At 38.6% G+C, this 12853-nt stretch overlaps 1 protein-coding gene across 1 annotated transcript; it reads left to right on the top strand.

The window, feature by feature from the left end:
- Nucleotides 1–1187: 1187 nt before the first annotated feature.
- Nucleotides 1188–12803, top strand: rfc5 (replication factor C (activator 1) 5). Its single transcript, XM_088617840.1, has 11 exons — nt 1188–1372; nt 1975–2039; nt 2493–2629; nt 3103–3182; nt 3711–3784; nt 4022–4181; nt 4391–4472; nt 4563–4692; nt 5413–5490; nt 9716–9770; nt 12300–12803. Exons 1-11 carry the CDS (start codon nt 1326–1328, stop codon nt 12394–12396), a joined length of 1005 nt encoding a protein of 334 aa, XP_088473966.1. The 5' UTR covers nt 1188–1325; the 3' UTR covers nt 12397–12803.
- Nucleotides 12804–12853: the final 50 nt, after the last annotated feature.

The following is a 12853-nucleotide window of genomic DNA, read 5'->3' as shown; positions in this document are numbered from 1 at the left end:
CCAGCTGTGTTAAGATTATTCTCCCCTCCTCCTTACTATCAGTGTTTTATGTTAATAGATCATTTGTGTTTTTTTGTAGAACAGATGCCAAACTTGTGTGATTGAGGCTACAGAACACAGTTTAGGACAGGTGCAGTATTATTCTCTTTTCAGTGGACACAGTGCGACAGTTCGTATTTGAAAGATAGGAGGAATAAACATTTTGGGACACAAAATAAACATGTCACTCCAAATGAGGGAGCTTTATTCCTGCTATAAATTCTTTTGACATTTTATCACTGTCACCTGCAGAGTGAGGCGAAACCACACTTATTATGAATGTACAACTGAGACAATCCCCCCTCAGAAAAAGATAAAGTAGAATAGCTCATCTCAGAACCTAAGAACCTTTTTGTGAGGCATTGTCTTACAAAGCAGCAAGGTACTTAATCTCTTTTTTTATTATTATTCAGTGGTTAATATAAAATACAATTTTAAAATAAAAAATAGATAAAATATTGTATTAACATTTTAATCTGAAGCCGTGTATTAAATTAAACAAAGCACTATGTAGTCAAGGTCATTAAGCAAAGCCACTGTAAAATTCTAACTATATTCAGTTATGTTGCACTGAGGAATAAGTGGAGAAATTAACTACAGGGGCGGGTTGGGTTTAGGGGAGGGGGTTGTGTCAAAAGCCTTTACTTACTCTTTAGAAACAAAGAGATGTGGAAAAGGGATCAAAAATACGATTTTATTATTATCGGTGGGGGATTTGCCTCGCACGAGTTTTCTGTAATTAATCTGGTAGGACGGATTTTGACTTCTTCTGAGGATATTGTTGGTTTTATGATTAAATCCTTTCTGCTTAACGCATGCACGTTAACGCTTCCATAACAAGCTGTGCTATTTATTTTTATTTTATAATCACCCATTTTTGGATGCACAACATTTCTAGGATGATTTGTCATTTTTATAACTAGACAATGTAATGTTGCAAAAATAAAGAGTGTTCTTTAAACAATTTAAAGAAATATCTTTATAGTACTCTGGAAGAGCAACAGACAGAAAAAAACCTTAGTACGACGCTGTCGTCTAACTCGGCGCCGACAACCATTTTACGTTACAATTGCTAGGTTACCAACACTTTCCATTAGAGTGAGCGCCGCCTCTTCGTCTCAAAGTCCGGATCTGACTGGACAATGTATTGCCGTAAAGCACTTTGTCCAGCAGCCAGAAAGGCGTGTATAAACAAATTTACGTAGTAAAGCGCGCCAACTGCAGGGAATGTATGAAATATAGGGTTAATGTGTTCAGTATTAGTTATATAACATTTATTTTAAAATATGGCTTCAACCAGTAAGACGCCGTTACAGTCAAGAAACTTACCATGGTAAGTCCACCTAGTTGAGCTAATTTACCTTGCCTGATCATTGTGTTCGTTACTGGTTCTGTGTTTAAAAAAATGCTGAACACATATAGCGATCACAATCCAAAAATGTACGATTGTCAGTCACATCAGATAATTTGGAGAATCCCTTCTTTTGAGTGTACGAAGTCGAGAACTGCACTTTTGGTACTTAATCACGGCATTGTATCGCACCAATTACTCATGCCCTACTGTGAAATCAGATAATTATACAGATTCATTATTCTTTCTTCTTGCTTTCCATGCCTGGTTTCGATGGAGAATAAAGACCTAATTAAAATAGCGACGATGCAGTGTAAAATTAGTGTAGACATAACTTCCAATTGTGCGTTACATCACATGCTATAGTCGACACTGCATATTGCCGGTCAGCTGTCAGGTCAGTTTTAATGGGAAGTCTAGTGTTCGAGTTCCTGACACACAGTACAGCCATGCCGGCCACATACCGTTGATGCCGATCCGCAAGTCTGTGTTTGTTACTAGAAGGTAAAAATTCAACGGAAGGTAAAAATGTTTCTGTTGATGTGCAGGTTGCTATTGCAGGGCTCACGATTGTTGTCTTTCAGGGTTGAGAAATACAGGCCACAGACCCTAGACGATCTGATATCCCATCAGGACATCCTCAGTACAAGTATGTGTGTTTTTGCTCCCCTTATCATCAACGCTGTGATTTGAATTACCGTTTTATAACGTTTTATTCTACACTTCCAGATATCTGCATCCTTCAGCTGGTGTTGAACTTCATGAGCTATTTCTGTTGTGGTTTGTGTTGACAAATAGGCACTGCGACAGGTCATCTGCCTCCTAACTTTTCATATTTTTTCCCATGTTGAGCTCAGGTTTTTGAAAAGCCTCACCTTTAGGTATAGCATACTATTTATTCCCTACTGCTGTACTGGATGTAAATGTTGACAACCTGTGGGTTCAGTGGCCTCTTCATTTCACCTATTAAATTCATGACATTGATAGAAACTACAGTTAGGTATTAAGTAAACCATTAGAGAGATGGTTTTAGAAATTTCAGTGTTTTACGGTTTCTGTTTTTCTAAGGCATTTGCTCCAGGTTATCTTTTTTTTTTTTTAGTCCAGAAATTTATTAGTGAAGATCGGCTGCCACATCTCCTCTTCTACGGCCCTCCAGGGACAGGAAAGACCTCCACCATCCTGGCCTGTGCCAAACAGCTCTATAAGGATAAAGAATTCAGTTCCATGGTCTTAGAGGTACTTGAGCCACTCACTGCACAAAACATTGGACAGTCAAACCTAGCAGTCTCTATGCAGAACATGGTATCTGAAAGTCAGTGTTCATTGGCTGTAGCTGTCTCATTGTTGCAATTATTGCTTAAACATACCTTGTCTATTTAACCAGACCTATATGCTCTAGAGCTGTGGTGTCCATCATGCTGATTGTCCCGTAGAGTCTTCTGATTTTTGTGTTTTTGTTAGCTGAGCTCTGAATGACTTAAGTGGAGCAACCATGTGCTCTGCTCATTGATAATTTATGGCTGCCTCTAAGACCTGCAGAACCTTTAGTTCGAACCACCGCTACAAATGAATGAGCAGTACAATATCAGATTGGTAGTATCAATGTGTTATAACATATAGTATATAAAGGAATGCTTTGTGTGATTATATGGTGTTACAAACCTAGTGTCGGAAGCCATGAACTTACAAGTTTCCTTATTTTTGTTTAGCTGAATGCTTCTGATGACAGAGGCATTGATGTTGTCCGAGGACCCATTCTGAGTTTTTCCAGCACTAGAACCATCTTTAAGTGAGAAGCCTGTTATTTATTTTGTCAGTTACATGTAGTGTGTTTCATTAATTATTAATAGTGTACGACAAAAGTGAGTGCACAATCCCATTTCTGAAAAGAAGAGCATTTGTACAGGTCAGATTTGTTTTGAAGTTTTACCATTGTCTAACACTGTAAAATGCTATCATTGTTTTGTATAGGCCTTTGAAAACCACAGGAATGTTCTCATTCCAGCTGACATACAACTCATAGGCAGGATTTGGGATGGTGCTTCAAATTTTGAAGATGCTTGAAGTGACAAGGCATATGTTCTGAATAGATACAATTGCTCTGCCTTAAAATTGTTTTATAATATGGGAAAGTAAGAATGTGATAGTATTTGGCATCAGCCTGTGCACTATATATGGGTACCTATTGTAGCAGTATAAACAGTGCAACTAAACATACTGTTCAGTTACAGTCTTTTGTCACATTCAGAACTGTAGTAAACCTCTTGTATGAAAGAAAAACATCTCTAAATGTCTGTTCTGTGTTATCACTTTTTAGGAAAGGGTTTAAGTTGGTTATTTTGGATGAAGCAGACGCTATGACCCAGGATGCCCAGAACGCTTTGAGAAGAGGTAGCCATCTGTTTTGCTATCCTTCACACTGTGCGCCAAATGTCCAAGGACTTGGAGTAATTTCTGCAGTCTATGGTACCAGCCAACAGCATAACAAATAATGATCTCACTTCCAAAGATAGCCTTACCTTGTCATGAGAAAACAATGCTGGCATATTCTAAGTGTATTGTGAGTTTTGTTTTGTTAAGCTGCAGGTCAATTCTTTTCTTTCTTTCTGTCTGTCTGTCCCCTGGCAGTGATTGAGAAGTTCACGGAAAACACGCGGTTTTGTTTGATTTGTAATTACTTGTCCAAGATCATCCCTGCTCTGCAGTCTCGATGCACCCGGTTCCGTTTCGGCCCACTTTCTCAGGAGCAGATGGTCCCCAGACTGGAGTATGTCATCCAGCAGGAGAAGTGAGTACAATAGCGGAGCATGCTTGTGTTCACCACGTGCCCTTTTACAACACTGAGCTCATCTTGTGGGAAATATTTTTGTGAGACTTCAGGCCAGCCATCTTCTGTGGAGTTAATGGTGTAAATAAGTCCATAATTCCATGTCATGCCCTTATTAATCCTCCTTAGCAGCCTAAAGCAGTGATGTTTTTTAATCATGTTCATTTCAGAGTTGACATAACACCCGATGGACTGAAAGCTATTGTGACGTTATCTACAGGAGACATGAGGCGATCTTTAAACATCTTACAGGTTGAGTATTCAAGTCTGTTGTCAAAAGGCACACATTTGTGTTTATTACTCTTTTTGCTAAAGACCTTTTCTGAATGTGTTTTCAAACAGAGCACCAGTATGGCCTATCCGAAGGTAACTGAAGAAACAGTCTACACCTGTACTGGTCACCCGCTGAAGTCAGACATTGCCAACATCCTAGACTGGTCCCTCAATAAGGACTTTACCACAGCGTACAAACGTATCTTTTCACTTCTTGTTCTAGAGCACTTTCTGCAGTATGAGAGACGTGTGCTAGCTGATAGATGCATAACTTTACTCTTGTGTTATAGCAACATATTGCATAGAACTTTGTTTCTAAATACAGTACTTTATTGTCAGAGAGCCAGATTAAATCAGGTCACAAATTCCAAACTTGGTATTTGTGGTGGTTTCGTTTTGGCCAGAGGCTCCTTGATTTAAGTATTAGGTTTGGAATTTGTAGTTGGCATGTGGATCAGAGTTTTGACTTAATCCAGTCCTGAATGTTTTCTGGGAGGATAATAACATCTATTTTTCTAACTTCGTGACCCACAGAGGGGGTGTCTGTCTCGGTAAAGTGCAGTGTTAGTCCCTCACTGGGCTTCAAAATCAAGCAAGTAGCGAGCCCCTGGTAGTTCACAATGGCTATACCTTTGAATTTAAATGGCACATCATGTATGCCATGAGGAAGTGCTGATGTCTTGCTTTTTAGAGTTGAGTTCATGCGTAGAGGTTTAATGCCTTCCTGATATTGTGTGTACATTTACAGTAATTGTTTAAGTGAAGGTACCAGTATTAGCATATCTTAGCAGTTTGCACTGTATATAATGACAGTATACATAAATTAACATCTAACATTAAGAATATTTTCTTTTTTTGCCTTGTATTAGTTTGTGTATATTCTAAAATGACAGTTATGTTCCTTATCTGCGGATCAAAGAGATCATGGGCCTTAAAACACTCAAGGGGTTGGCCCTGCATGATATCCTGACAGAGATCCACCTTTTGATACATAGAGGTAAGTCAGATCTTGGTAGATGTTCATAATTCAGACTTCATGGCTGTCAGTCTTCCTACTATACATTACACTTTCCTCACTCAATGACGTGAATTATGGAAGCTCCTGAAAAGTGAATTATAGAAAAATGTGTTTGATTAAAACTGGCCAACTATAACTAACTATAGCTTTTTCCAGTGGAACGGAACCATATGGGGTTATTTTCAGCTGTAATGCCATGGTGCTTGATGCAATATTTCCACATTTTGCAGGCCTTTAGGTTCCTGGCTATATTTTTACCTTGTTTTTGACATGGACTGAGGTTAACAAAATAATGTTGTTAGGGGTTTTATTCAGTGGGTTTAAGAAAAAACCCTGCAGTAACATAGGATTATTCTTTTGCTCCCACTAAAACAGCTGTATTTGTTTCAAACTGTATACAGTATATTTAAGAAATATTTAAATGTTGTTCTTGCTCTTCCTTAACCAAAGCCTACAGGGCAGCAAGATATTTAAGTAAAAAAAAATCAAGCCTCCAGGGTACATTCAGCACAATGCAGCTGATAGTTGTGTTAAAGCAGACCGCAGTGTAATACCCAGTTGAGACCTAGGCCTGAATTTGACACCATCTGCATGGTGATGCTGGATGTTTTCTTGCACTGGTTTCCCTGGAGACTCTTTGCGGTTTCCATGACAACAGGATGTTCCTATTGTAGGAGGAGCCATTTAGAAGCTTTAGAGAGCATAGCATTTCCACTGAACAGCTGAGTTGGGGAAAAAGGATTTGTTTGGGAATCTTTATCATGTTGTAGATAGTTACAGTGTCGTATTTTTATGTGATCTTTTTTATATCTCGGCTAGTACCTTGTAAGATTTTGTTTTGTAGATAGTTTAAGAAGTGTTTTTCTTTGGGTTTTTCCAGGACTTTAAACACACATAATGCTTAAAGCCATGTCTGCAATAATTATGAAATGTTTCTTTTATCCTTTTACTTTTATGTCTCCCTTAATTTTTTAATTTCCAACTGGTTAGGCACTTGTTGTTTCAGGTGGCCGTTAGAAAATTTAATAAGGCAAAAGATCTTTGTACCTGCAGCTAGATTACTTTTTTTTTAAATCCACCACCATTAAAAAGTAAACCACAAGGATAAAATAGTGGAAAAAATTAAAAGTCTTAGCAATAGGCAAAATAAAATGAACTATTAATGGCATAAATGTTTTGACCACTTCCAAGCAGGGTCTTTTGTAATGAAGTACTGTGCAGTAAACCAGTGGGTGAAATTATGTTGCAGTAATGAGGTTAGTAGTGAAAAAAGAATTGTGACAATCAACATGGAAGTCATGATACACCAACAAATGTCCTTCCTATGAAATACTGCAGTAAATCAATAGGCAGTTTGGTGTCTATATTAGTCACCTGTCTAGTGCCTAGGATGGTACTTGCTAATTTTGAGTATCACACATTTACACTGTATTTGACCATGAGCAGTCTAAAGATTAAGTTTACAGTATCACAAAAAAAAGTGTAATGGCAATCCGGCAGCCATATTTGTTAATATAGGACTATTGCATGATATTTTAAGTCCATTTAAGCAGTATTTGAAATCCATCCTGTGCCTTGATCAGTTCTAACCAGTGGCTCATGATTCGTCAGGTAAACATAAAAAAAATATTGCAGCAGCTTGAGAGGTGCATATTTGAAGGGGAGCTGGTCATTGTTGACATGTGGAAAAACTGGTTCTAACGAGACGGAGGCAGTTTGAATTCGGAAAAGAAACCGGTGGTCAGTCAGCCATCTTGGTTCATCTTGGTTCAGGCTGGAGACCTGTGTTGCAGTTTTTGTCCTTGGGCGGTCACGGATATGGTCCGCCCACCACATCTGAACGTGCAGTAACTTTGTTAACCAGTTTACAAACAGCAGCCATTTGTCATCTGCAGAGAACAGACACCAGATTAGTAAATAAAGGGGTGGTATCTGCTGGCCATTCTGGTCCATTCAGAATCACCTTTCTCTAATTTAAATTGCATTGCTGGGCCGTGTTGCACCAAGCAGTTGATTACCCAGTGTGGGTGTAAAAATAAGTGAGGCGCAAATCTGTAACCGCTCTGGTTGTTGATCTGCCAAGTTTCAATATAGCTTGGAAACCTAATTAGCACGGAGTCTAGCAGTGAAACACTTTGCACAGAGAAGCAGCTGTATGCTTTGTAACTACCAGATGTGGAAAATATGTTGTGTTTGGGATTGTTTGTAATTTTCTGCACTTTCTTAACCAGTGTACTGTAAGGATATATTATTAATATTCTTGCATTATATTAGTTTGCATTACAATTACGAAACGTGAAAAGGGGAATTAAGCTAGGATATAACTAGTTTTATTTTGGCTATGTTTCCTGCGGACAGTTAAGACTCCTCCTTAATAAAAAAGATTAAGGACCACCCTGATGGCTTGAACCTATGGGAAGCCTGATGTCACCTTTCACTGAAAGACACAAGCACCACTTTACTGTTTGGTCTAATTATGACCACAGTGTTCTTTACTTGGTACAATCACACAAGGTTTTGGAGAAATGTATTTGTTGCATATTAAACTAATCCTGTTGCGCTCTTAATTCAAAGTACCATTGCTATGGTGTTTAAAAATGTAGAAGAAATGTAATTGGCATGAAAGTAGTTAATTCTTCTCAAGTTCAGTTACTAGACCTGGCCAGGCACAGTGAGGAGTACAAACCAAAAACGATTTCTTCAGTGATTAACAAGAACACCTAACAAAGTGGGTATAAGCGGCGAGAAAAAAACACAAAAAGGTACTCCTGTGACTTTCGAGTCTCCAGAGAGCTGTTCCTATTTAAAATACATTGTGAGACTGACTTGCAACTTCTTAAAATGTCGCCTAAATTAAACTTTCCAGTTTGAAGCCAAAGAAAAAAAGATTTCACATGCTACCATAGGTATGCAAGCTATTTTGTGCTGTGTCTTGTCGTAGAACACCTGTGGTCTACCTCAGTGTAAAAAGTGCTTGATGAATCTCTGCGTTCTCTCTGTGATGGGAAGTGTCCTCTGACTGGGGACACTGATAGAGCTCCAACACAAGAGAAGATACGCAGAGTGCCAAAGCACAGCCCACTGGAGAACTTGGTACAGCTGATGAATCACGATCAAGAGCTGTGTTCAGGATTAAAAAAATAATAATAATTTATCATATACCTACACAAGTTGTGTTAAATGTCAGCTCATAGTTAACAACTACTGTACTCATGGAGCGAAGAGGGGACCTGTAGACACATCCGTCTAACATGCCCAGTTGTCTGGGCCATTCAGTTTTTGTCACTGCAAGTACAGCAGTGCCTGAGAGTTGATGTTGAATGAGTGGAGGCCCTGTGTGTCAGTCAGCAGGCCCTGAGTGATGTCCACTCTCCCGTAATCGTGTTCTGCTACCTGCAGAATTCTGGGCTCAGCTGGCCGGTGACATGACCCATGCTCAGAGCAGTGAACATCCGAACCGTACGGCTCCAAATGTGCTTAGTGTAAGCATCTTTACTGGTAGAATTACACAGGGACCCTATATTTAGATTTATCCATACACAAAGCAAGAAGAGATTTGAGATAGGACTAGTAAAATATCATCTGGGAAGACATGGAAGCATTTTGTAACCTACAGAGATTCCCATTAGACAAAAGATAACACCTGTAGTGGTCTGTCTCTGAGCTCTTATCAACCTAATTCAGTTTAACTCCTCATTTTAGCAGCTGGGTGCACTTACAACTGCACAGGAAAAACAGCTTGCAGATAATATCCTGAGGTTTCCTGTTTAGAGCGTTTGAAGCAGACATTTAAGAGAGCTGTCTTGACCGCTTTTTGGAAGGTGTTTAAGGTTTGGAATGACTTTTAATGCACCTCCTGTTGAAAGTACCTACCAGACCTTACCGAACGTCTGTTTTAAAAAATGCTCCTAATTGGTATTGTTATCACAGGCTCCATGGAACCCCTTTGGTAAACTTATTTTTATTTTTTTCTCTTTCTCTTCCAAATGTAGCAGGCTCTTGGTAAACAACAGGTGCACTGGAGGTTCTTTTCAATGGACAAACCCCAAACCATTATTTTACAGTAATAAGCACGTACTGGAATTTTGTTTTGTTTATTACAGATATTTGTTTCATGGTGTTGTAAATTGGTGAAATAAATATTAGCTTTCTTGTTTTTACTTCTAATGAACTAACAGTATTCATATCTTTGTTTTCCCCCTAGTTGACTTTCCTCCCAACATTAGAATGGGCTTGCTCATCAAATTAGCAGATATCGAGTAAGTGCAGTTTTTTTATCTACATGTTTAAAGTAAATTTTAAGTGGGGAAAACTACATGTGGTATTTTTTTTAAAGACTTATTTACTGGTTCCATTTCTACAACTGTACAGTATAGACATATTAAGGCTGAAATTCCATGTCTGTGTAGTATGCATATTTAAAGATGAATACACATGTATGCAGGATTTTTTTCTAAAATTGTATTAATTTAAATGAATAAAACCATTAATTAAAGCTCAATTTAAACCTCTCTGGTAATGCAAGTTGGGTTACACTGTTATATATTCTTTTTATTTGAAGTTCGAAATTAGGAGAAAGGTCTACCAGAAGTGTGCTTTCGTTAACCCTGTCAGATTGTCATTTCGCATTTAAACAGAAACGGAAAAAAATGATTTTGGAAAGAACAAGGTCTATGTTACAATAAAAGATCACCAGATGGCTATTGGAGATAATCCTTCTGTAAGCATTCGTCTCCCACTTTGTTGTGAAACTGGCCGCTTTTTAAGTAACCTTTCAGGACAGGATAAAGGAAGTAGTCAGACGTAGGTGCAGTGCAAGACTAGTGATAATCTCTTGTTGGAGAGTAAATTTCCTGACATTAAACAGTTGACGTACTTTTGAGATGGTTTTTTTCTTAAACGGAAAGAGTCCCTAGTTCCATTAGTTCCAGCATTATGTGCTAATAAGTTTTTCAGTTGCTGTATCTGATGCATTGCCGGGCTGGCTGGTCCTGGAGTGCAGGTGTATCTGTGAGTTTTATCATTCCAAGTCCACTCCTTACGTGATAAACCTGCTGGTTACTGGCTTAACTGGACCGACTGGACCAGCTTCTCAAGGTTCTACAGTCACGACTGGTTTAAGACTTTGACTGCTGCACATACAGTGGCCCTGGGACCCTCCAGGAGACCTCTGGTACATTGGAAATGGGATTTGGGTTTGTGCAGGAGGGAAGGCACCTTTATCACATGGAGAATTAAACCCGTGACAGTAGCAGGAGGGTTTTTTGACCTTGTACTTATGTAAAGAAGGCAACCTGCCTCAATTTTTCATGTTACATGGAATAGAAATGTAACTGAATGTAACCCATTTAGTAGTGACTGTTAAGGGTGATGTTTCTTATTTGAGCAGGCTGTATTTTTCACAGCACAAAATCTTAAGATAAAAGAGTACTGGTGATCTGCTGGGGGCAGACAGCAATTTCCTGTTATAGTAATTCAGTACTTAAGGTTTTTTTTTAGTCACATTAATCCACGGAAACAACTGTTTTGTAACAGAGTGCATAGTAAATTTTAAGCAAGGCACTCCACATTGTCAAACTGCTCTTAAAGGAATAAATGGTTATACTCAATTTTTAATGGGTTGTGAAAACCAAATTCAGTTTGGCTACAGCATGGCTATTTGTAATGCAGTAATTAAAAATATTTTTTGTGAGCCTATTTATTACACTGTTGTTGCCTTCTTTCATTTGTAGCCACTAAGTAAATAGACCTAGTCTCATTTACTTTTATTTTGATCTCATCCAGTTGGCAATCATCAGTCATTCTATGGAGAGATTCTCTACATTTTTCTCTACAAAATCGAATGTCCTTAAATGTAATATAGACTTGTGTAGGATAGAATAGAATAATGTTGGACAACTACAGGAAATTAATACTGTCAGTGACTATGAGGCACATAACAGCATTTAAAGTAAAGGGCTTTGAGTTATGCTGATATGTCCCAGAGGTTTTCTCTGTCCCCTTCCAACAAACCTAGTAACCTTTTCTTTTACGAAATTCCTCTATCAAATGTTAATATTTCTCTCTTCCTGTCAGAGGCGTGTTTAAATACTGTATAAGTTGTCACAGCAGGGCAGTAATTCAGCTAGAAGAAAACTCAGTATTGGTATTGAGGGAAATGCAAACAGGGTTGTGGAGATGTGCTTTTTAGTTGCAGCTTGAAATGGTATGGTACAGTGCAGCTACTTTTTCAGATTTCTTCTAAATGGGTCATTCTTTGTATCCCGTAACACGGTTTAGCACATAGTATTTTTGAATGCAAGCTTTTACCTAGTTTCACTCTTAATTACGATTTTGTGGTCAGACGTCTTCGGTTTTTTTACAACCCCATCACAGAACTTGGCCACCTCCGTGTTTTTTTTCCTCGCGGTTCAAGGTTTTGTTCTGACTTTTCAAGTGTCGGCTTTCTGCTGGCTGCTAACCACGGGCATGTAAAACTCTCAATGGGCGTCCCCTTCGAGCTGAGTGTTCGATGAGCCTCAGAGAGGTTTACAGAGTTCAAGGCTTGGCTTCTGCTAGGGGGAGAGAGGGTGGGCTTCAGCATGCGTCGCTTTGTTTTTGTTGAGTCCAATTGAGCGGCGCTCTTAACAGTAAATTCTTAACGTACACTCTGGTGGGTTCTGCTGTGAACGATCTGTTTCTTCGGCAGCTGTCTTAATTCTTAGCACAGAACTGCTTGGGTCTCGAAGAAGGGATTGAAACAATGTCCATCATGGTTTATGTTAGTTGTGTGTTCGTGTCTGTTTCAGGTACAGGGTGGCTTCCGGGACAAATGAGAAGATTCAGCTGAGCTCTATGATCGCGGCTTTCCAAGCAGCCCGAGATCTTGTGGTTAGTGATGCCTGACACCCCTTCCCGTGCCTTTTCCCTTTTTAATGAAGTGCAAGTAAAAGATAAGGAGTAATGGGGGAACAAGAGATGTCAAGGAATAAAGTCTTCCATGCCAATTTTATGCAGGAAAAAGTGTTTGGAGCCATGACCTTATTTTACCCAGGTGTTACATGGAGGAAATTTGAAGATGGAACTATTGAATAAGATATTACTTTAAAGCAGCTTAATATGGGGGTTGTCTAAATGATTAATCCTGAAAGTCAGATTTTTTCTTTACAGAGAAAGTTCTTAAATAATCCTGTATCTTTAACCCAAATAGAATTCTGTTTTGTTCAGTGCTAAATGTAGAAAAATACTTCAGAAACATGAAATGTTTTCACTGTGTAAGCAAAATGTTTTTGTAATAAAATGACTTCATTCTATGTTTACTTAATGTTTTTACTAGACTCAGAAATACAGAATACATGACTGA

Source organism: Lepisosteus platostomus, chromosome 24, assembly GCF_059453375.1.
Source record: "Lepisosteus platostomus isolate fLepPlt1 chromosome 24, fLepPlt1.hap1, whole genome shotgun sequence".
Taxonomy (NCBI): Eukaryota; Metazoa; Chordata; class Actinopteri; order Semionotiformes; family Lepisosteidae; genus Lepisosteus; species Lepisosteus platostomus.
The sequence above is the reverse complement of the archived record's forward strand: the minus strand, read 5'-3'. Positions and strand labels throughout refer to the sequence as shown.